Source organism: Meles meles, chromosome 6 (assembly GCF_922984935.1).
Source record: "Meles meles chromosome 6, mMelMel3.1 paternal haplotype, whole genome shotgun sequence".
Lineage (NCBI taxonomy): Eukaryota > Metazoa > Chordata > Mammalia > Carnivora > Mustelidae > Meles > Meles meles.
Genome location: NC_060071.1, coordinates 40349938 through 40373376, shown reverse-complemented (window position 1 = coordinate 40373376; position 23439 = coordinate 40349938). Strand labels below are relative to the sequence as shown.

The window sequence follows — 23439 nt, the reverse complement described above, 5'->3', positions numbered from 1 at the left end:
ACATTCTGTATAATCCACCCAAGGTAACTAAAATTTTCTATCTCACCAGAAAAGTTTTCAAGTTTTCTTTGCATTGTGGTGATTTTGATTACTAACATGAAAACAAACACGGAAGTCCTTAGGTCTGAAAAAAAGCTAAAGTTTCTTATAACACTGTTAACTTCTGTGGTTTTTGTCACCTTCTATGTACCTTGGTTAACAGGCAGCCAAGCTAAAGTCATTCATTGTTCTTTGACTTCTGTGAACCTTTCTTAATTGAGTGACAAAATCCATGAAAACTTTTTTTTTTTTTAAAGATTTTATTTATTTATTTGACAGACAGAGAGATCACAAGTAAGCAGAGAGGCAGGCAGAGAGAGAGGAGGAAGCAGGCTCCCCGCGGAGCAGAGAGCCCGATGCGGGGCTCGATCCCAGGACCCTGAGATCATGACCTGAGCCGAAGGCAGCGGCTTAATCCACTGAGCCACCCAGGCGCCCCCCATGAAAACTTTTTTGATTATGCTTTCTAAGATCAGACCCTAAAGATAAATATAAATGTATTTTTATTCCATATTTTAATATATTAAATATACACATAATACGTTTCCAAAATGTCTTTTAGACCTAAAACACCTTTTCCAAGACTTTCCCTGGGAAGTCACAAAGATTTGTTCTTTTACATTACGAAAAAAAAGAAAAGGTAAAAGTATTTGGGATTGTCAGATATGTTTCCCATTTCTTAATTGGCTCAACGTGATTATAAGAACTGCATCAGAAGAGGTGTCAAATCAAAAGAAAAATTCAATCTTTTGTAGGTCAACCTTTAGGTAAGTACTACTTATGCAAACATGTATCAGAGATTGTGAACTAAGCATAATTTCTCACTGCCCTCGCTATCCACACTATGTTTCATTTCCTTGCAGGGAAGAGTGATCAAATCCTTATTATACAGTCATGTATTGAATCCTAATAAAGAACTCTCCTCCATTCTAATTTAGCCTCAGCCATTCAGTCCTATCATCGGAGCTTCTTTCTGTTTCTCTCTCATGCTTGCCTGAAGTCTCTGCTTGTAGTCCGCAGATTAGAAATTGGGTCTTCAGCCAAGGAGAAGAGTCTTCGAGTCTTGAAGAAAAGATTCTGTTATGTACTCTCAAGGTTCTTGGTTGCTTACCTTGTTACTCTTCTACTAGGTAACTACTGATAGCTCAAGAAATTAAGAGAGTGGAGGTGCCTGGGTGGCTCAGTGGGTTAAAGCCTCTGCCTTCGTCTCAGGTCATGATCCCAGTGTCCTGGGATCGAGCCCCGCATCGGGCTCTCTGTTCAACAGGGAGCCTGCTTCCTCCTCTCTCTCTGCCTGCCTCTCTGCCCACTTGTGATCTCTGTCTGTCAAATAAATAAATAAAATCCTTAAAAAAAAAGAAATTAAGAGAGTGGCAGTGAAAAGTGGATGGATCTGAGAAATATTTCAGACATGGAGACTGGATTTGTAGTCTATCATAGGTATAGTTTTCAAGGTCCACAACATTCAGTTCAAGAATGTTAAAAGTGACACTTATATTCTCATGCAGGTAGAAAGACATTTTATGTCTGCCAGGATGTGTATCAGAAAAAAATGTTTATGGTTAAGTCCAGGGGAAAAAACCCTGGATCTGTTCAAATGTCTAAGTAGCAACAATAACGAGCACTTTGCACTCTATTAAAGAAGATTAAATCCTACTTAATCCTCTTAATGCCCTGCAAATAGATGTAATTGCCTCTATTTTACAGATTGAGGAAACTAAGGCTCAGGCGGTGAGAAACTTAATCAAGGTCATACAGTTAATAAAAGTAGAGTGAGATTCTAAACCAATTAGCCTGATTTTAAGCACTGGATTGTAGTACCAAATTTTAACAGCAAGAGTAAAATAATAAACACAAAAAACCAAACAAATAAATAATTTTAGCCTGAAAACATGTTAACATTCCCAAATTCCTGCCTTGGATCTTGAACCTCTTTGCCTTTGAGGACCCTTTTCTGACCTTGTTCTATCTTTACTTTCTCCAAAAGGTAAAGAAGTTGCAGGTCAAGAGGATGTGCCATCCAGTACTCATGCTCCCTCTTCTATTTTTTTTTTCTTAAGATTTTATTTATTTATTTGAGATAGAGAGGGAGCACAGAGGGAGAGGGAGAAGCAGACTCCCTGCTGAGCAGGAAGTCCAATGCTGGCCAATACCAGGATCCTGGGATCATGACCTGAGCTGAAGTCAGATCCTTAAGCAACTGAGGCACCCAGGGACCTTCATGTTCCCTTTTCTAGACCATGTTTGGGCTGCTCCAAATCTGGAATTCCTGCCCAGTATCCTTAGGAACATTATGAGTCTTTTTCTGGCTAGCCTGCAGAGGGTGGCCTGTGCAGCTGCTACCTTTTTTTTTTTTTTTCTAAATTAAGTTAAAATTTATACATAACATTATTAGTTTCAGGTGTACAATATAATAAATTGATCTTTGTACACACTTTTACACACTACAGAAATCACAATAATAAATTCAGTTACCAACTGGGACCATACAATTAACCCCTTTCACTTATTTTGCCCACGTACTACCTCCTTCCCCTCTCATAACCATCAATCCATTCTGAGTTTTCTTGGTTTTGTTTGTTCATATATGTATATATACACACACATATAAATACATATATATGTACATATATGATATACTCTACACATATAAAAATATATGCATATATACATATATTCTACATATAATTGAAGTCCTACAGTATTTGTCTTTCTCAGTCTGACTTATTTCACTTAGCAAAATACACTTGAGGTCCTCTCATGTTGTTGTAAATGGCAGGATTTCCTTCTTTTTATGGCTGAATAGTATTCCAGTGTGTGTGTTTGTGTGTGTATTTCACATCTTCTTTATCCGTTCCTCCATTGATGGACATTTAAATTGTTTCCATATCTTGACTATTGTAAATAATGTAATGAACATCAAAGTGCATATATCTTTTTAAATTAGTTTTCATTTTTTTTCAGATAAATATCCAGAAGTGGTATAGCTGGATCATATGTTAATTCTATCGTTATTTTTTCAAGGACACTCCATGGTGTTTTCTGTAGTGGCTGCACCAGTTTGCATTCCCACCAACAGTGTATGAGGGTTCCTTTTCCTCCACATCCTCTCCAACACTTATTTCTTGATTTTTGTTTGTCTTTTTAAAAAAATATTTATTTATTTATTGACTTGAGAGAGAGGGAGAGAGCAGGGGAGGAGCAGAGGGAGGGACAAGCAGACTATATGCTGAGTGAGGAGCCTGACTCCAAGACCCTGAGATCATGACCTGGGCTGAAATCAAGAGTTGGCATGCTTAACCAACTGAGTCACCCTGACACCCCTGTTTTTATAACAGACATTCTGTCTATGTGAGCTGATATCTAATTGTGGTTTGACTTGCATTTCACTAATAATTAGTGATACTGGAAATATTCTTATGTGCCTGTTGGCCATCTCTATGACTTCTTTGGAAATGGATTTTTCATTTTATTTGCTTTTGAGTTACTTATATATTTTGGATATTAACCTCTTATCAAGTATATGATTTGTGAAGGTTTTCTACTATTCAGTAGTTTGTCTTTCACTTTATTGATGGTTTCCCTTGCTGGGCAGATGTTTTTTAGTGTGATATAGTCATACTTGTTTATATTTGCTTTTGTTGCCCTAGCTTTTGGAATAAAATTCAAAAATCCAATGCCGACATTATTATCAAGAAGCTTACCACTTGTGTTTCCTTCTAGAAGTTTTATGGCTTCAGGTCTTTTAAATATAAGAATATTTATATAGTCTTCAGTCTATTTTTGAGTTAATTTTTCTGTCCAGTTTCATTCTTTTGCATGTGGCTGTCCAATTTTCCCAACATTAGTTATTGAAGAGATTGTCCATTCCCTACTGTGTATTCTTGGTTCCTTTTTCATAAATTAATTGACCATATATATATATGGGTTTATTTCTGGGCTCTCTATTCTGTTCCATTGATTTGTGTGTCTTTTTTTATGCTGGTCACATAACTATTTTGGTTACTATAGCTTTGTAGTATAGTTTGAAATCAGGGAGTGTGGTACCTTCAGCTTTGTTCTTCTTTTTCAAGATTGCATTGACTGGCCTGTACTTTTTGTATGTATAGACTGGCCTGTACTTTTTGTATGTATATCCTTTTGCTCAAGGACAGGCTTTCTGGGGCGCCTGGGTGGCTCAATGTGTTAATAAGCCTCTGCCTTTAGCTCAAGTCATGATCTCAGGGTTCTGGGATCGAGCCCTGCATCAGGCTCTCTGCTCAGTGGGGAGCCTGCTCCACACCGCCCCACACCACCGGCCTGCCTCTCTGCCTACTTCTGATCTCTGCCTGTCAAATAAATAAATAAAATCGTAAACAAAAAAAAAAAAAAAAAAAAAAAAAAAAGATAGGCTTTCCTTCTCCTACGCTTCTGCAGAAAACTCCAAGGAGACTGAGAACTCAAGTTTGAATTTGGCTTACCAGGTCATTTTGAAGTATATTTAGTCAAGGTAAGAAAACAGTTGTCTTGTTTTAGGACTACTGTATAGTATTTCATTTATATCTATAGAGTAATGGTTTAGTATTTTCTAATAATATTGTATTAATTTTTATATCAATATTTATTGATATTCTTTAATAAATATTGGAACTTTTAACAGCTGAATGTTATGGTAATAAATATCTATATTTATCTAAAGATAAAATTCTGGGGTGCCTGGGTGGCTCAGTTGGTTAAACTGAAGTAAGCAGTAAGCTTTCAGCTCAGGTCATGATCCTGGAGTCCTGGGATTGAGTTCTGCATCAGGCTCCCTGCTTGGCAGGCGGTCTGCTTCTTCCTCTGACACTCCCCCTTCTCATGCTCTCTCTCTTTCTCTAAAATAAATAAAATCTTTAAAAAAAAAAGATAAAATTCTAAAACTTTAAACTGAACTCAGTTATAAATTTTTTTGGTTTTGGTTTTGGGAGAGAGAGAGAGAGAAAGCAAGGAGGGGCAGATGGAGAGGGAGAGAGGCTCCCTCTCTCTGAGGCTCCATGCCCAGCATAGAGCCTGACTCGGGGCTTGATCTCACAGCCAATGGAGCCACCTAGGTGGCCCAGTAATGAAATGTTTTTAAAAATTGTTGACAAAATAAAAAAAATAATGTTTACATTCTTCTCTTACTAATCTTTAGTAACTAGCACATAAAATTTCGCTATTCTCCATAATAATAAATTAAGATTTTTTTCTTTTGCAATACATTTTATGTTAGACCAGTTTCAGTTTCACAGAAAATATAGAGCTCTCCCATATCTCTTTGCCCCATATTTGTACAGCCTCCCCATTCTCAGCATCCCCCACCAGAACAATACATTTGCTACAACTGATTAACCTACAAAGGCATGTCATTATCTTACAAAGTCCATTGTTTACATTAGGGATCATTCTTGGTATTTCATATTCTAAGCGCTTGGAAATGTATACTGACATGTGTCCACAATTATGTTATCATACAAAATCCTTTGTACTTTACATATTCATCTCTTCCTCTCCAACTCCTAGCAACCACTGGTTTTTTGTTTGTTTGTTTGTTTGTTTGTTTTTTTAACTGCTTCTGTTTTGCCTTTTCAGGAGGTTACACAGTTGGAACCAATGATATGTACTTTTTCAAACTGGCTTCTTTCACTTAGTAATATACATTTAAGTTTTTTCCATGTCTTTTCATGGCTCAATAGTTCATTTCTTTTTAGCACATAATAATATTCCATTATCTGGATGTACCATGGTTTATTTATTCATTCAACTACTGCAGGACAGCTTGGTTGCAACCAAATTTAGGTAGTTATGACTAAAGCTACCATAAACATTGTGTGCAGGTTTTTGTGTAGACATAATTCAGTTCTTTTTAGCAAATAACAAGGAGCATGATTGCTAGATCATACAGTTAGAATATGTTTCATTTTTTTAAAAAAATTTAAATTTATTTTTATCATTATGTATTTATTTACTTATTTATTTTGGAAGAGAGAGAGAAGGTAAGAGAGAAGGGGAGAGGAGTGGGGAGAGAAGTGGAGGGGGAGAGAGAATCCTAAGCAGGCTCCATACCCAGCACAGAGCCTGATGTGGGGCTTGATCTCGCAACCCTGAGATCATAACCTGAGCCAAAAATCAAGAGTCAGATGCTTAACCAACTGAGCCACACAAGTGCCCCAAGTATGTTTCATTTTGTAAGAAACTGCTAAACTGTCTTCCAAGTGGCTTTACCATTTTGTATTCCTAGCAGCAATGAATGAGGATGTTGCTCCACATCCTCATCAACACTTGGTGTTGTCAATGTTCTGGATTTTGGCCATTCTAATACATGCATGGTAGTATCTCGTTATTGTTTGTTGTTCTCATTTACATTTCTTTGATGACATGAGATGTGGAGCATCTCTTTATATGCTTACTTATCACCTGTATATCTTCTTGGTGAAGTGTCCGTTATAGTCTTGAGCTCGTCTTTTAATAGGGCTGTTTTCTTTTTTTATTGAAGTATAGTTGACATATGATGTTATATTACTTTCAGGTGTACAGGCACTTGAAAGTGATATGACAATTCTAGACATTAACTCAGTGCTCACCATGATGTCTAGTCATCATATAATCATTATAATCATTATTATAATATATTATATAATATAATATATATATTACTGGCTGTATTCCCTATACTGTACTTTACATCTCCATGACTTATTTATTTTATAACTGAAAGTTTGTATCTCTTAATCCCAACTAATTGAATTTGTTTTATTATTGTTTGAGTTTTGAAAGTTCATATATATTTTGGATAAGAGTCCTTTATCAAATATGTCTCTTGGAAATATTTTCTCCCAAACTGTGTATTGTCTTTTCATTCTCTTGACAGTGACACTTACAAAGCAGATATTTTTAATTTTAATTATGTCTGGCCTATAAGTTCTTTCTTTCATGGATCATGCCTTTGGTATATATCTAAAAAGTTATCATCAAACTCAGGGCAATCTAGATTTTCTCCTGTGTTATCTTTTAAGAGTTTTATAGTTTCACATTTTTTTAAATAAATCAATTATTTTTTTAAGGATTTTATTTATTTATTTGACACAGAGAGAGAGAGAGAGAGATCACAAGTAGGCAGAGAGGCAGGTAGAGGGAGAGAGAGAGGGGGGAAGCAGACTCCCCGCTGAGCAGAGAGGACCCTGAGATCATGACCTGAGCCGAATGCAGAGGCTTAACCCACTGAGCCACCCAGGCGCCCCTAGTTTTACAATTTAAATTTAAATCTGTGATCCATTTTGAGTTCATTTTTGTGAAAGGTGTGATGGTTATACCTAGATTCCCTTTTTTGTATGTGCATGTCTAGTTATTCCAGCACCATTTGTTGAAAATACTATCTTCTCTCCATTATATTACTTTTCCTTTTCTTAAAAATCAGTCGACTATATTCATGTGGGTATATTTCTGGGCTCTCTATTCTGTTCCATGGATTTACTTGTCTGTTTTTATCATTAATACTACACTGCATTGATTATTTTCTTCCCAAATTGATCTATGATCGATCAAGATTCAATCTATTGATTTGGATTAAATGCGATCCCAATCAAAATACTAGCAAATTATTTTGTGGATATTGACAAGCTGATTCTACGGTTATATAGAGAGGCAAAAGACCCAGAATAGTCAACACAATATTGAAGGAGAAGAACAAAATTAGAGGAGTGACAATACCCAACATCAAGAGTTGGCATGCGTGCATGTGCATACAAACACACACACACACACACACACACACACACACACACACAAGACTACCTGACACAAGGCTGGCTACAGCACCTTGGAGATTTCTAGGAAGCTGGTATGTCTCACCTCACAAAATGAATTAGGAAATATCCCCTCTGCCTTTGTCTTCAAAAAGAGATTGTAGAAAATTGGTATAATTTCTTCCTTAAATGTTTAGTAGAATTCACCAGCGATCCCATCTAGGTCTGGTGCTTTCTGTTTGAGAAAGTCATTGATGATTGATTCAGTTTATTTAATAGATATGTCTACTCATATTGCCTGTTTCTTCTTCTGTGAGTTTTGAGAGATTGTGTGTTTCAGCAAATTGGTCCATTTCATGGAGGTTATCAAAATTATAGGCATAGAATTGTTCATAGTATTCCTTTATTATCCTTTTAGTATTCATGGAATTTGTAGTGATGTCCCCTCTTTGTTTCTGATATTAGTAATTTCTGTCCTCTCTCTTTTTTTTCTTAGCTTGTCTAGAGGTTGTCAATTTGGTTGATCTTTTCTAATAACCAACTCTGTTTTATTGATCTTCTCTATTGAGTTCCTGTTTTCAATTCCATTGATTTCTGCTCTGATTTTTATTCTATTTTTTCCTGCTTACTTCAGATTTAATTTACTCCTTGTTTTCCTGGTTGCATAAGGTGGAAGCTTAGATGAATGATTTTAGATTTTTCTTCTTCTCTAACATATGCATTTGATGGTATAAATTCAGATAAACTCTGATAAAACCCCAGCAGATTAGGATCTGGTTAAATACTTTCTTCTGAAGGCTGATCTTGCTAAGAGCAGAATACTCAGCATATTTCAAAATAGTTCCTTTTCTCCTTTCCCTGTTGGGAGCACTGAGAGATTTTTCTCTGATTTTGACTGTGAGAACCTGGTACAGCTTTAGGAAGTGAAACTCACAAAAGTGTAGGGGCTCCCTGATGATTTGGTCTCCCTGGAGTTTTTATGTCTGACACTTACCCACAGTGAGCAGCAATTTGTGAACTACATCAGGTTTTCCTATCTTGACACTATTCCCATGGAGGTTTCTCCTCTAATTGGTTGTGATTCTCTGTGTTCATTTGTCGGCCTCTCCAATTTTGGGGGTAGTGATTTGCTCTGTGACCTGGCTTTTTTTTTTAATGAATCTAAGAAGAGTTGTTCATTTTTAAATTTTCTTCACATAGGGTGGAGTGTTGACTTTCAAGCTCTTTATATGTAAAGAGCCGATCAGACTTTTAAAAAAATTAAATAACTGGGGGTGCCTGGGTGGCTCAGTGGATTAAAGTCTCTGCCTTCAGCTCAGGTCATGATCCCAGGGTCCTGGGATCGAGCCCCACATCGGGCTCTCTGCTCAGCAGTGAGCCTGCTTCCCCCCTCTCACTCTGCCTACCTCTCTGCCTACTTGTGATCTCTCTCTGTCAAATAAATACATAAAATCTTAAAAAAAATTAAATAACTGATATTGTGCTAAAGCAATCTAATAGAAAAAAAATCATCAAGCTCTATATCGCGTAAGTGTAAATCTACGATATATGGACCAAAAATGAAAGGAAAAGAATAGTCACTTTATAGTTTCTAAATGAGATATAACTATATATTCTTGTCTAATTGTAGAACACATTGTCTTTTTCTAAAATAGTAAAATAACTCATGCATTTAAGATCTAGTGCCTAGATTTTGGTCTGATATGCTAGTCTCCATTGAAAAGAACTAAGGTGGGTGCCTGGGTGGCTCAGTGGGTTAAGCCTCCACTTTCGGCTCAGGTCATGGTCTCAGGGTCCTGGGATTGAGTCCCGCATTGGGCTCTCTGTTCAGCAGGGAACCTGCATCCTCCCCTCCCTCTCTTTCTGCCTGCCTCTCTGCCTTCTTGTGATCTCGCGCTCTCTCTCTGTCAAATAAATAAAATCTCAAAAAGAGCTAAGGTTTCTTGGAGAATAACTGATTCCATTTCCTAGAGAGAAAAAGAAAGGAAAAAATGTAAAAGTGGGTCTAAATCATCTTGTTCTAAGAATAAAGGATCTTTAAAAGGCTTTTAAAATTCTGGAATGGTATTAAAAATCATAGTCAACCTTTCCCCGTGGCCAAATATGATAATATGACCATCAAAAATAAACAAAATTATAGTTACTTATTTTTAGGTTAAGAACAATAAATTAGATTTAATTGTGACTTCATAATGTACATTTTTACTCCCTCAGAACCTCGCAATATGTAAGGAGAAAATAGAGATCTTCCTTTACCATAAAGTTAGTTTTTAATTTTTTACTTCAATTTTATAATATGTTACATAAAACATGATGCAGATATTTGTATTTTTAAGTTATGAATCACAATACAAGTAGTACATATCTATCACCCAAAATTAGAAAAAAGAGGGAGAGAGAGGAATATAACTTGGCAATTTCTTTGGTGCTCTCTGAGGGCTTGCTTTGATGTAATTAACAGAATCAAACAAAAATTATTTTGGGTGTTCTCTCTGGGTTTTCTTAGGGAACAAGCCAATAGGACGTGGAACTCTGGTCTCCCAGTGGGAGGGAGTGTATCTGAACTCAGCTGGCCATGGTACTATCACCTTTTTCCAACTAAAACTTTCCATGTGATTCAAGGTATGAAGATACTGGGTAGGTTTCTTGGACAAGTCTTTTTTTTTTTTTTTTTTAAGATTCATTTATTTATTTTAGAGAGAGAGAGAGTGCACGGGGGAGGGACAGAGGGAGAGAGAGTAATCCTAAACAGACTCCTTGCTGAGTGTGGAGCCTGATGTGGGGCTCAATCCCAAACCATGAGATCATGACCTGAGTGGAAATCAAGGGCTGGACACCTAACTGACTGAGTAACCCAGGTGCCCCTCTTGGACAAATAAATAGTTGTACCTAAACCAAGACTACCTTGTGCCCCAGTTATTTCCCTACTGACAAGATTCCTTTCATGTTTTCCCTGCAAGAAAGGAGAGCAAAAAGGGGATGGAATTGTCTCCTATAATGCAAACTCACACTGAAGGTCTAACATAGTGCTCTGACCCCAATATACTTCTCCTTGAGATGATTGCCGAATGGGGGAACCTGTGTTTTTTCCTTAGTTTTGTAAACAACTTCCTTTTTCACCAATAAAACCTAGCCCTTAACCTAGTGGTTCTAACTTTGGTGTGGGTCGGAATTACCTGGTGGGCATGTTAAAACACAGATTGCTAGGTCCCACTTCCAGAATTTCTGTAGACCTGGAATGGGGTCTGGGAATTTGCATTTCTAGAAATGCTGATATTATGGTAAGGGGACCACATTCTGAGAACCATTGTCTTAATTCACACAGTGGATATCAGCTCACAAAGGGTCCCACTGGCAAGACCTTCACCTAGGAGTTAATCATTGTCCTTTCTTGTGCCCTACTTTCCTTTATAACTTTACCACATAGGTAAGAATTTTTAACCAAGAGATGACTTGACTTACTTTATTCACTCATCCATCCAGTGTATAGTTATAATTAATTTTCACTGTTATATGATATTCTGTTTTGTGAATAAAACGATTGATAGATCTTTGGCTTGTTTTCAGGTTTTTGCTAGGAAATTGCTATGAAGAGTCACTTCCTTAGTCATAGAATTACCCTTGTTTTCTGAAAGGACTTATCTAGAGGGAACCCTCCTGGGGTGCCTGGTTGGATCAGTTGGTTAAGTATCTGCCTTTGCCTCAGGTCATGATCTCAGGGTCTTGGGGTTGAGTGTCACATTGCGCTCCTCAGTGGAGACCCTGTTTCTCCCTCTCCTTCTGCTGCTCCCCCATGCTTGTGCACTGTCAAATGAAATCTTAAAAAAAAAAAAAGAGAGAGAGAGAGTCCCTTAGACCTTTCCCTAAATTCTAACATCGTCTTACTGAGACACCCCGTGGTGTGTGTTCTGCCTTGCTCAGTGAGTACTGAACTCAACTTATTCAAGTACATGTGTGCCTGTGTGTTTGGCTGAAGGGTTTATATGTAAAATATCTTCACATTCCTTGTTGTGCCTTTTGATGGACACCAGTTCTTAGTTTTAGTTCAAATTTTCAATCTTTTTCTTATATGGTTAGTGCTTTTTATGTCATATTTAAGAATTCCTGTCTTGCTCCAAGGTCATATGGATATGTAACTTTTTTTGCTAGGTATGTATTCCTAATATCCAAACTTTTGTCTTTAGCTCATTTGAAGTTCATTTTTGTGTATGATACCATATGATGTAGAAATCTAATCTCATTTTTTTAATGTGATAACCATTTTTCATATCAACAATGTATTCAAGAGCCATTCCTTTCTGTGCTTTTCCCCACTTACATGCACAGCCACCTCTACTATATATCAAACTTCTATCTATACATGCATTAAATTGCATCTCTTCTATTTTTAAAATGTAATAAGAAATAGTTTAAGACTTTAAGATGGAATGTTTCAAGGTTGTGAAACCTTGTTTAGATAAATACATAAATCACAAAACAATGTTAAAAATTAGTACTTTAAGTTAGTAATAGTTGATGCAATGATTCAGTAATAAAACTTATCAAGTTTTTTTAAAAAGATAATTCATTCAGAGTATAGAAAATTTAGTAAGGCTATGGTAGTCCAGAGAACAATTTAACTGCAGAGGCGTTTATGTGCTTAACAAAGTGATTGCTAATAGATTTCTTTTTAAAGCCCCAAATGACAGAAAGTATCCCTTTCATTATCTTCCATACATACATTATCTCACTTTTTACATAGTCAGAGAATCTATCCTTTAAAATTTTATATGAAAGAAATGTATAAATCCTCTCTTTTGAAGACACAAGAAAGTCTGAAACAAAATGGTAAAAGTAAGAATAGAATCAAAGGGAAGAAAATGCCAAAAGTGAGGACAAAGGAAAAGAAGTCTAAGAATGGCTCCCAGTAGTCAAAGTTACAGAACCTTGAGATGATGAACCTCTGACAAAATTAGATAAGGTACTGAGGGGTAGCCTGTTTGGGGTAAAAGAGGTTATATATTCTTTTCCTCCCAAGTATGCTGCTTCTAAACTGTCCTCAAGGATATTTTCAGGAGGTCTGAAATTTGTTTTAGTGGCCTGCAAAAGTAAAAAGTTTAAAATCCAAATCCATAGGTGGCAAGTAGTTGGGTAAATTCCCTCTGTCCTTTTTTTTTTCCTTTTAAGATTTTATTTATTTTAGACAGAGAGAGAGAGAGGAGAGGCATAGGGAAAGGCAGGGAACCTCACCCAGACTCTTTCCAAAACACACAGCTCAGGCCTCTCTGCTCTCTCCACCCTGAGATCAGGACCCTAATGGAAAACAAAAGTCAGCCACCCAGTGGACCGAGCCCCCTGGACACCCCTTGTTTTGTTCTTTTTTTAAAACATCAAATTCAGTAACTTATAAACTGAGTCTAGAGAAAGCAGCCTAGGGAAAGATTATTGGAATGGGAGTTAAGAGAACAGGATTCTAATCACTATTCTGCCATTAATCTAAATGGCAGTGGCATTAAGTGTGTGGGTGTCGAATTCTTTAAATATGCAGGATGAACTGCATCACCTTCAAGGGCACTCCCGAGCTAAGGTTCTGTCTTCTTAAGCAGTTGTAAAATGTATCCGTGTAAATCCAAGCTATCCTACAGCAGAGTTGCAGCCAAGCCTTTGTCACTTGATCATAAGGCCATTTCTTTCCAGGTCCTAAACCATGTAGGGAACCCGACATTTGATCTTTTGGAGGCCTTAGAGTTAACAAGATTTGGAGCACTGCAATAGTTAAGGCCAAACTCCCAGGCCAGGACGTCTGTACGGTCAAGAAATTTCCAAAACAGGAACACCAAATGAGGTTCTGACAGCCTCCATCAGAACAAAAGGCCACGGCTGCTAGGCTGCTAGGCAGGGGTGGTGCACCTGCTTCTCCCAGGTCAGGTTACTCTCCACCGTTAACTCTTTTTTTGGTTGTTGTTGTTCTTTTTTTGCATCCTCAGGAGCAAGGCTCTTTTCTTAAACCGAAGACCTATTTATTCACATGATTCATTCAGGCTCCAGGGAACGGATCATTGCCACAGAAGTAGTCCTACCGCCCACGCCAGGAAGCCCAGGCAGTCACAAGGGGAGTTTGTGAGGCGGTCTCAGAGGCGCGCCCGGGGCACGCTGGGAACGCCGGGCACCTTGGCCGTCCTGACCCGGAAGGGCTCGTGCATGGTAACCCCGGTTGCCGTAGCAACGGAACGGTGTTAGTCCTAACCATCCTCATCCTGCAGTCCAGCCACCTCTCGGGATGCCACTGCAGGTGAGCGATTACAACTGGCAGCAGACAAAGACAGCGGTGTTTATCTCTGTCCCTCTCCGGGGCGTCTGCGTCAGAGACGCGGACGTGTTCTGCACAGAAAACTATCTGAAGGTAGGAACTCGAGTTGTGCCTGCTGGGTCCCGGGGGTGTGGTCCCAAGCTCCTGAGAGCGCGGCTCTGTATACGCCACAGGCGCGTTCTTTCAAATAAGCGTCCTAAAATTTAGTTCTATCTTTTTTTTTTTTTTAGTAGAATCTCATGAGATGAGACCTCATCTTTAGAAAGATGTCATCAGACCAGAGATTATTTTTATCCAGGGTTTCGTCATATGCCTTGTTAATCGGATAAATTTATAGTAGGAATTTAAGAAAATGATCTGGACCTCTATCACTTGTTTCTTAACGGCTGTGTCTTTATTTTGTTTAACGAAATTAACCTCTGTTTACTCCCTTCTGAATAGGTCAACTTTTCTCCATTTTTATTTGAAGTGTTTCTCTATGCGCCCATAGACGATGAAAACAGCAAAGCCAAGATTGGGAATGACACTATTATATTCACGTTATATAAAAAAGAAGTGGCCATGTGGGAGACCCTTTCTGTGTCAGGCGGTAAGTTTTTTTATTAAAAGATGTTCATCTTTTTAATGATTGTGCTTTTTAATGGTTGTGCTTTTTATATTTTATACCTTAAAATTTTTTTTTTCAGAACAACTCTTTCTCTTCTAGAAGAAAAAATAGGAACGTGAGCATGATTTAAATGACATAGTGCTTCAGCTGCTGCTTAAATAACTTAAAGATTGAATAATTCAAAAGTTATTTTGAAATAAATATAAATAAATAAAATAAATAACTCAAAAGCACATTTATAATAGCTATGAAACAGATGTGAGCTTGTATTCTCAGAGGAGAAGGCCTCTTGGTGTGATCTTTATTGAGCACTTATTTTGTATTAGGCATTAACACATGTGGTAATCCTTAGAACAACCTATTACTTAGGTCACCTCCCTCCCATCCCCATTTTTTTTTTTAAGGTGAGGCTACTGAGACACAGAAGTGTTGAATAATTGGCACAGGTCCCACAACGAGTAAGTGGCAGACTGGAACTGGAGTTTTAGCAATTTGACTCTAGAGCTATGGTTCTTAACCCTGGCTACATATTTGAATCACCTACAAAACTTTAAAATAATACGGATATCTGAAACTCACCCTAGACCAATCAAATCAGTTTCTGTGAGTGGGAAAATCTTTCCAGGGATTATAGTGTGCAAAGCTGAGCTCCTCTGCTCTCTGTACTCTTAATGAGTACTCTGTTCTTCTGCCACAATTGACTTTGTGGTTGAGTAATTGCCCTCTGCTGCTTTGCCTTTGTTTCCTTCCTCCCTGTTCTAGTCGTCATGTATTCTAGGGCTTTATATCTACTGCCTGAAATTTCTCTTAGGCCTCTGGCATTAAGTCTTGAATAGGAACTACAGACAATGGGAGATTGCAGGTTTTCTTTTTCTTTTTTTAAATTGAGTTTTTAGTAATTTCTACACTTGACTTGCGGCTTGAATTCGTGATCCTAAGATCAAGAGTCACATACTCCTCCAACTGAACCAGCTAGGCACCCTGCAGTCCTTTATAATAATTCTTTCTTGATACCTTGCAGTGGAATTTAATTTTGTAATCCCCAAGACCAGGTAGAATTTTTCTCTAAAGTCTAGTATTCAGCTCAGAAAATACTGGCTAAGGTAGATTTCCATAGCCAGGTTTCCTTAGCTCTTTAGTGGGTTCCAGACTAACTGAAGTGTTTTTTAAAAACCACATTCTTGCTGTCCTACTCATTCCTTCCTCTGTGATTCAGTAATTCCGAGATGGGGCCTGGGACTGTGTCGTGAAACACACCCAGGGTTTTCTGACTTCTTACCTAAGATCAAGTGTAAACACTTTATTTCAGTTCTTGTTGATGATATTAATTTTAGAGTAAGATAGGACCAGAACCATCATCTATTTTTTAATGGCTAATTTTAAAATAAACAGATTGGGAATGGTGGGACCCCAGGTGATTCTGATGGCTGACCAGGCTTGAGAACCAGCGACTTAAATGTTTGTGTGTGTCTGTCTCTCTCCAGAAAATATTTTGTCTGCCAACTTTTTAGGATATAAAGGAGAATCAAGGAAAGCCTAGGTGGCTCAGTTGGTTAAGCGTCTGCCTTCAGCTCAGGTCATGATCCCAGGGTTCTAGGATTGAGTCCCACATTGAGCTCCTTCCTCAGAGGGAAGCCTTCTTCTCCCTCTGCCTGCTGCTTTCTCTCTCTCTCTCTGAGAAGTAAATAAATTTAAAAGAGAGAGAGAGAGAGAAGAATCATGTCAGAAAACATGTTACTTTTCCCTGCATGACACTTTCTTCTATGTCAAATTCTCTTCTTAACGTGCTTGGCTATCTTTTCCAGGAGTGGGAAGGGAATTTTATTTCCTAATCATGATCTTCCTCTCTATTTTATAAATCTGCTTTCAATGCACACCTGCTTGAGTATTCTTTTTCATGGTAATATGGTCATCCATTCCAAATTTTGACCATTTAAACCAAGATTTAACAAATTCTTTCTGTAAAGGACCAGATAGTATTTTGAATATTATGAGCCATATGGTCTAAGTCACAATTACTTAGTTCTTCTATCGTAGCACAAAAGCAGCCAATAGACAATACATATATATGGACACCGAAATTTGAATTTTATCTAATTTTTATATGTCAGAAGGTATTATTTTGATTTTTCAACTCTTTAAAAATGTAAAAAGTATTCTTCACTCATGTGCTAGAGGAAAACAAGCAGCAGGTTAGATTTGGTCATAGTGTGCCAACTCTGATTTAGATTGATCAACACAGTCTTAAAACTAGCTTATGTAATAAGTAGTGAGCAATGATTTTACTTCAAAAACCAGGTTTGAGATTCCTTTAGAAATCAAACTCAGTTACATAGCAACTCAGTGAAATTACTTCTTTTTTTTTTCTTTTTTTCCCTTTTTATTAATTTTTTCAGCGTAACAGTATTCATTCTTTTTGCACAACACCCAGTGCTCCATGCAAAACGTGCCCTCCCCATCACCCACCACCTGTTCCCCCAACCTCCCACCCCTGACCCTTCAAAACCCTCAGGTTGTTTTTCAGAGTCCATAGTCTCTTATGGGGGAGGTGGGATTGGGAGAGGGGGAGCGGGCTATGAAATTACTTCTTTAACAATTTTGTTTTTCCCATGAAGTGTGCGGAACTCCAGTCTGTATGCCAAGTCTTCCTCATTTTTCAGAACATAATTATTTAGTTTTCTTCTGAAGTTTTTTCTTAGTGTACTTTTCATTATTTTTTGATGTGAAAGTAGGTTCTTTTAGCTACCTTTATCCTTGAATCTGGTCCAGTTGTCTGTCACTCTGTTATTAAACAAGAGGAGGGTTGGGAGAGGTTTCAGAGTTAATTCCAGTCCTAAGGCCTAGTCAAGATCTTGAATGAGCAAAAATTCCATGCTTTTTTTATTTCCTTTTCCTTTTTAAGACAATTTCTTTGAAAGTTAAAATTCCAGACTTTTTTTTTTAACTGTTAACTGAAATTTAGCATTCCCTTCAACCATGAATGTAGGCAACAAACAACAGCTGTATCAACAAGTATCACAAAGACATATCACGAAGTACATTTATCTTGTATACTCACTACTTTGAAATTTTAGTATTTATTTCACTATCACAAAATGAATCTCATCTTCTCTTCTAGGAGACCTCATAGTGATGGTTTATTGTGATTAGGTTTGTAAGCAAATATCTTTGGTTTCCTGACAGAGAGGGAGAAGGATAAATGTGTTCTCTTTCCCTCCGTCCTGTCCCATCCCCCTCTCTTTACCACTTCCCCCTCTCTCTCTTCCCATTACAACTCGCCCTTTTATGCTCCTGTCCCTGTCCTCATTGTTTCCCCTCTCACTCTGATCCATCCTTCCTCTTGTTCCCACTTTCTCTCATTCATATTTTCTTTCTCTCTCCTTCTCTACCTCTGTAGTGAATAATTGCTGTTATAGTTGCCTGCTTACCTTTTAATTGTTAGCTTCTTGGCCAGTTTAATATTGAGAAATGCTTTCATTTCTCCATGTGAAGTTGTCCTCTCCCCGCCCTCTGCCCAAAATGCATCCTGGATGAGGGTGTTAAGCAGTTTTCTCCTAAGTAAAACATTCATCGTAATCCTAATTTAGTGATATTTCTTGTTTTAGTTGACAAAGAGATGATGCAAAGAATAAGGGAGAAATCTATTTTACAAGCACAAGAGAGAGCAAAAGAAGCTACAGAAGCAAAAGCTGCAGCAAGGCGAGAAGATCAAAAATATGCACTAAATGTTATGATGAGGGTAAGTTGCAGATTGATGGGAAAGTCCTTTCATTAAAGAGATAATAGTAAACTCTGTAAGGATAATTTATTCCAATCACTGTACTTCCTCACTTCTTTATTCATACTTTAGTTATAGGACTTACTATGTTATAGAGGCTATCTATTACTTACATGTGTTACTGAAAATCTATATGAAAGTTTCAGGGAGAATGTTCTATTTCCAAGGGAGTAAAAAAATTATAATTTTCTATGGTAAAAGTGTTTTACTTCTTTTTCTTTTCTTTTTTTTTTTTTTAACATTAACCAGACTCTCAGAACTTTTAATGTGCCATCATAAATCTCCAAGAAGGGTATGGAGAATAGAGCTGTCAGAAATTCAAAGTGCCAGTCACAGAGCAAGGAACAAATGTGTGTGTGCAACAAAGGCGAGGACTAGGGATGGGGGCGAGGGGGGGGGGATGTAGCACCATTTAACGGGGCCCTGACTATGTAGGAATGCCATCCAATGTTGCCAGGTCTTTCCAGAGAAGCTACAAATCCAGGCTTTAATCGGAAATCTCCATGTTTATGCATGTTGTTTTGAATTTAAAAGAAAAACACTACAGTTTAAACAATAAATTTCTTGGGCCAGATCACTTGGAAAACCCAGTATAGCATGTTTAACAATCCTATTTGCCCATATAACCTTTATTGGAGGTCCTATCCATGTTCTAGAACCCCACAGACCAATGTCAAAGATGTTGTCTTCAGAAATAAACAAACATGCTGCCCTCCTAGACCACTATGGAGTAACTCTGAACCCTAAGCAGGACTTATTTCAAGGTCTACTCAGATTGAAATTAATACCCAGCCTCCTTAACTGTTCATGTAGCAAAGCTTCTAGTGACTAAAGATATCCTCGCCATTAGCCTTTGCTTAACTCTTGAAAAAAACAAAAATTTAACTGAACCGGAAAAAAAAGGAATAGCACTGGAATTGTTTTTGCTATTAAAAAAAAAACACACCCTTCGTCTTTCCAGAACAATTTTAAAACTGCAGTTACCTGAGGACAATTTAGAATTTTGATCGAAACTAGTAACATTCTCAACCAACACTGTTACCTTTGCCAAGTAACTTTTCTAAAGCAAGAAGCCTCTTAGCCTTCTCCCTCTTTTTCTTCTATTTCTTTTAGCCTTCTCCCTTTTTTTCTTCTATTTATTTCTGCCCTGTCTCATTCTAAAAATTAGTTCAGAGAGCATGACAATTGTATATACAAATGCTTGGGTTTTCCACATATAGTATCATATCATCTGCGAAGAGTGATAGTTTGACTTCTTCTTTACCAATTTGGATGCCTTTAATTTCTTTTTGTTGTCTGATTGCTGAGGCTAGGACTTCTAATACTATGTTGAATAGCAGTGGTGATAATGGACATCCCTGCCGTGTTCCTGACCTTAATGGAAAAGATTTCAGTTTTTCTCCATTGAGAATGATATTTGCGGTGGGTTTTTCATAGATGGCTTTGATAATATTGAGGTATGTGCCCTCTATCCCTACACTTTGAAGAGTTTTGATCAGGAAGGGATGCTGTACTTTGTCAAATGCTTGGAACCGTGGAACTGATGTAGCAGAAATAGCATGCAATAAATCACAGGGCAACTAATGTTCTTTCCCTGGTATTTACTTGGTCCACTCCCTACCTTGGTTTCTTCTAACTGCTAAAATACCCACCCGGGGTCCAGGGAAAGCCTTAATACTGTTTATTTCCAGAGCCGTGCGAAATCAGATTGACCTGTAGTGGTGAAACCACATTCACTTCTATTTCCCCATGGGGAAAATAAAGACCTGTGTACCCCTGTAATTTGAAAGCCTCGGGGAACCTAAGAAATGTTAACATTTGGAGTTACAAGGTGAAAAAACAAGAGATTGTCATGAAACTGCTTCCAAGTGAAGTCCTTTAAGTCCCACATCAGATCTGCTGATTTTAACTGTGCTCTTCTTGACAGCTTTGGTGACCAAAGTGGTAGCTCTTCTCTCACTGGTGAAAATTCTTGATGCATATAGGTTCATATGATCCAAAGAGAATATGTAATTATAAAGTGTTCACATTTGGGAGAAACATGAATGAGTTTAGCATAAAAAATTAGGACTCTATGGCCAGTTAGGGTGACTATACACAGATGAACCAGTCACTCTACCCAACCTAACTGACATGTTGGAATATCATTGGAAATTAACATAAAAATCATTCTAGGGCTTACAAGAACTCTGACATGGTGGTATCTTGTCATTGTCTCCCACAGTTAAGGACATAATCCTTAGAGGGCCACTGGGTCTTATTCCATGACATAAACATTGTCCTCAATAATGTAGATATTGTCTTCTGCTCGGATGCCCACTTCGGCTGCACTTTGCAAAGCTTCAGTCCGAGGGTTGTTCATGGAAACCATGTTTAGTTGTTCCAGCTTGTTTCTTACGCAGAAATATTTTTTGGTAATCACGACGACCAGCACGGTGAGCAATACCGCAGCGGTAATGCAAATGCCAATGTACAGTCCCTTACTGGTGGTCATCCACGGATTCTGAGCCAGCGACACATGAGTTTGATTGCTGTGCCAAAGGCCATCTGAAGACTGTGTCACAGGGCCATTCCCATCGGTGGGGCAGGAGTACAATGGTGAATTGGTGGGTTGTCTTGTGCTCCTTTCCCGTCGCCCAGTAGGCTGGGTTCCTGCTGTCTGCAGGGCAGAGGATGAAGTAGTTTCTGGCTTGAGGTTCTGCATGGGTGCTGGCGTTGAAGAAGTAGAGGTAAAGACCCTAGGTGAGGCTGGAACACTGGTGACCTCAGCTGGCTTTATCTCCAGTGACAGGGTGAGTTTCATATCATTGAACCACCCCTTGTGCTCAACACGGCAACAGTAGAGACCACGGTCAGTCTGGGCCACATTCTCTATGGTCAAAGACACGTTCCCTCTTAAAATGTTTCCCTTTAGCTTATAACGTGGGTGCTTCCGAACGGTGACATGGGATCCATTAGTCCAGACCACTTCATCTGAGCAACGGGACATGGGACATGCCCCTCGGCCCCAGCACATGGTTGTGACTCCAGGAGCTGTTGAGTAGGTGCAGGGCAGCGTGATGGAATGACCCACCACTCCAATCACTTGAGTGTAAGAAACTACAGCATCCGTCAGAAGCAGCAGGAGGCCTGAGATGGCTACCCAAGGTTGCATGATGGTTACGGCCTATAGGTAAGCTAGGACGCAGTTCTCCAGCTCCTCTGGTGGTCTCTTACTTCTTTTTCAATCTTGGAAAAATGGATATGATTATTTAAAACAAAAAGAGCCCAGATTGAACACTAAACACTGACATACTAATATCTTTTTAACTGTTGAGGCTTCCAAGTTAAAACTTTTTTTTCTTTTAAAGATTTTATTTATTTATTTGACAGACAGAGATCACAAGCAGGCAGAGAGGCAGACAGACAGAGAGAGACAAGGAAGCAGGCTCCCCGCCGAGCAGAGAGCCCGATGCGGGGCTTGATCCCAGAACCCTGGGATCATGACCTGAGCAGAAGGCAGAGGCTTTAAACCACTGAGCCACCCAGGCGCCCCCGAAGTTAAAACTTTTTTTTAAAAGATTGATTTATTTATTTAGAGAGCAAGAACACACAAGCAGGGAGAGGAGCTGAAGGAGACAGAGAGAATCCCAAGCATACTCTGACTCCCAGTTGATTGTGGAGCCCTGAAGCCAGACTCAGTCTCACTACCCAGAGATTATGACCTGAACTGCAGTCAAGAGTTGGACACTTAATTGACTGAGCCACTCTGGTTCCCCTCAAGTTAAAGCTTTAATTAGCAATATATTTTTTGAGATATAATTCATATACTGTATAATTCACACATGTAAAGCTTACAGTTCATTAGTTGATAGTATTTAGAGAAGTGCAACCATCAGCACAATCAATTTTAGGACATTTTCATTACCCCAGAAGAAACCCTGTGCCTATTCAGAGTCACTCCCCATTTCTCCCACTCACTCCAGCCCCAAGCAACCACTAATCCACTTTCTGTCTTCATAGATTTATCTATTCTCTTTTTTACAAGTTGAAAGTTTTTATTTATTTTCTTGCTACAGAGTTATATGAGTTCTTCTATATTTTGTATATTGGAGAATGAGTTACAGGTATCTGAGGAGTAAATGAAGAAATTACAGACAGCTTGGATAAGCCCATGATAGAATATGGCCCAGTGAGGGAATATTTATTGGTTGGAAATAAAATCTTAATATCTTGAAAGTCTTTCTGAAGGTAATGGGGAACTCTTTAGGGATTTTTCAGCAAGAATATCAAATTAATTGGGTTTGTAAGTTGGAAAAGCTCATTCTGGCTAATGAGTATGGAGTGGTTGCAGGGTGGAAGCAGAACTTTTGTATGTTTAAGATGGGAGAACCTGAGCATATTTATATGTTGAAGAAGAAAGCTAGTAAAGAGGGAGAAGTTGATAATGCAACCAAAGGAGGGGATTGATGATGATGATGGAACAGGTGGGATGAAGGTTGGGACAGATGAAAAAATTAGTCTTAGCTAAGAGCAGGATATTTTATCTTTGGACACTAGAGGGCAGGAATAAGGAATAACAGGATTAGGAAAATTCTTAAGGACACAGACAGTTGAAAGAATCCTTTGTTTTCAGGGTGAAGGAGGCAAGAGGGAAAGAGATTGAGGTGGAGGTATAGGTTTTGAGGTGATTAATGAAAGTTTGGAATACTGATGCCAAACTGATCTTCTGACGCATGCTCTCTTTGTCTGACAGTTTTGACTGCTATTGCTTGCTTTGTCTGTCTTCTTTACTATTTTGTTTTATAGATTTCCCTCTTTTCTTTTGAGTTTTTATTTTGTTTTGTTTTCTTCTTCAGAGGAAGTACTACTTCACTTTTGTGCTCTGAACTTTTAACCTAGGTAAATCAAATTTGAAGTGCTTTCTTCTGTCATTTTTATAAAGTTGAAACCAGAAATCTCAAACTGTGAAACAACTTTGTATAATCATGCAGATGAGGTATGA

The 23439-nt window shown here is 38.2% G+C and overlaps 2 protein-coding genes across 2 annotated transcripts in view; one reads left to right on the top strand and one right to left on the bottom strand.

The window, feature by feature from the left end:
* The first annotated feature begins 14012 nt into the window (after positions 1-14012).
* Positions 14013-23439, top strand: part of DNAAF4 (dynein axonemal assembly factor 4) — a 55902-nt gene continuing 46475 nt past the window's right edge. Inside the window, exons 1-3 of the mRNA XM_046007211.1 lie at positions 14013-14163; positions 14512-14659; positions 18283-18416. Coding sequence (XP_045863167.1) covers positions 14041-14163; positions 14512-14659; positions 18283-18416 — 405 coding nt within the window. The 5' untranslated portion in view covers positions 14013-14040. The remainder of the gene's footprint in view (positions 14164-14511; positions 14660-18282; positions 18417-23439) is intronic.
* Positions 20696-21609, bottom strand: LOC123943228 (hepatitis A virus cellular receptor 1 homolog). The gene has a single exon (XM_046007212.1). It carries the CDS (start codon positions 21607-21609, stop codon positions 20713-20715), a length of 897 nt encoding a protein of 298 aa, XP_045863168.1. The 3' UTR covers positions 20696-20712.

What these genes read in the sequence shown, in the direction of transcription:
- LOC123943228 (XM_046007212.1), bottom strand. Translation starts at nt 21,609, where the DNA reads ATGCAACCTTGGGTAGCCATCTCAGGCCTCCTGCTGCTTCTGACGGAT.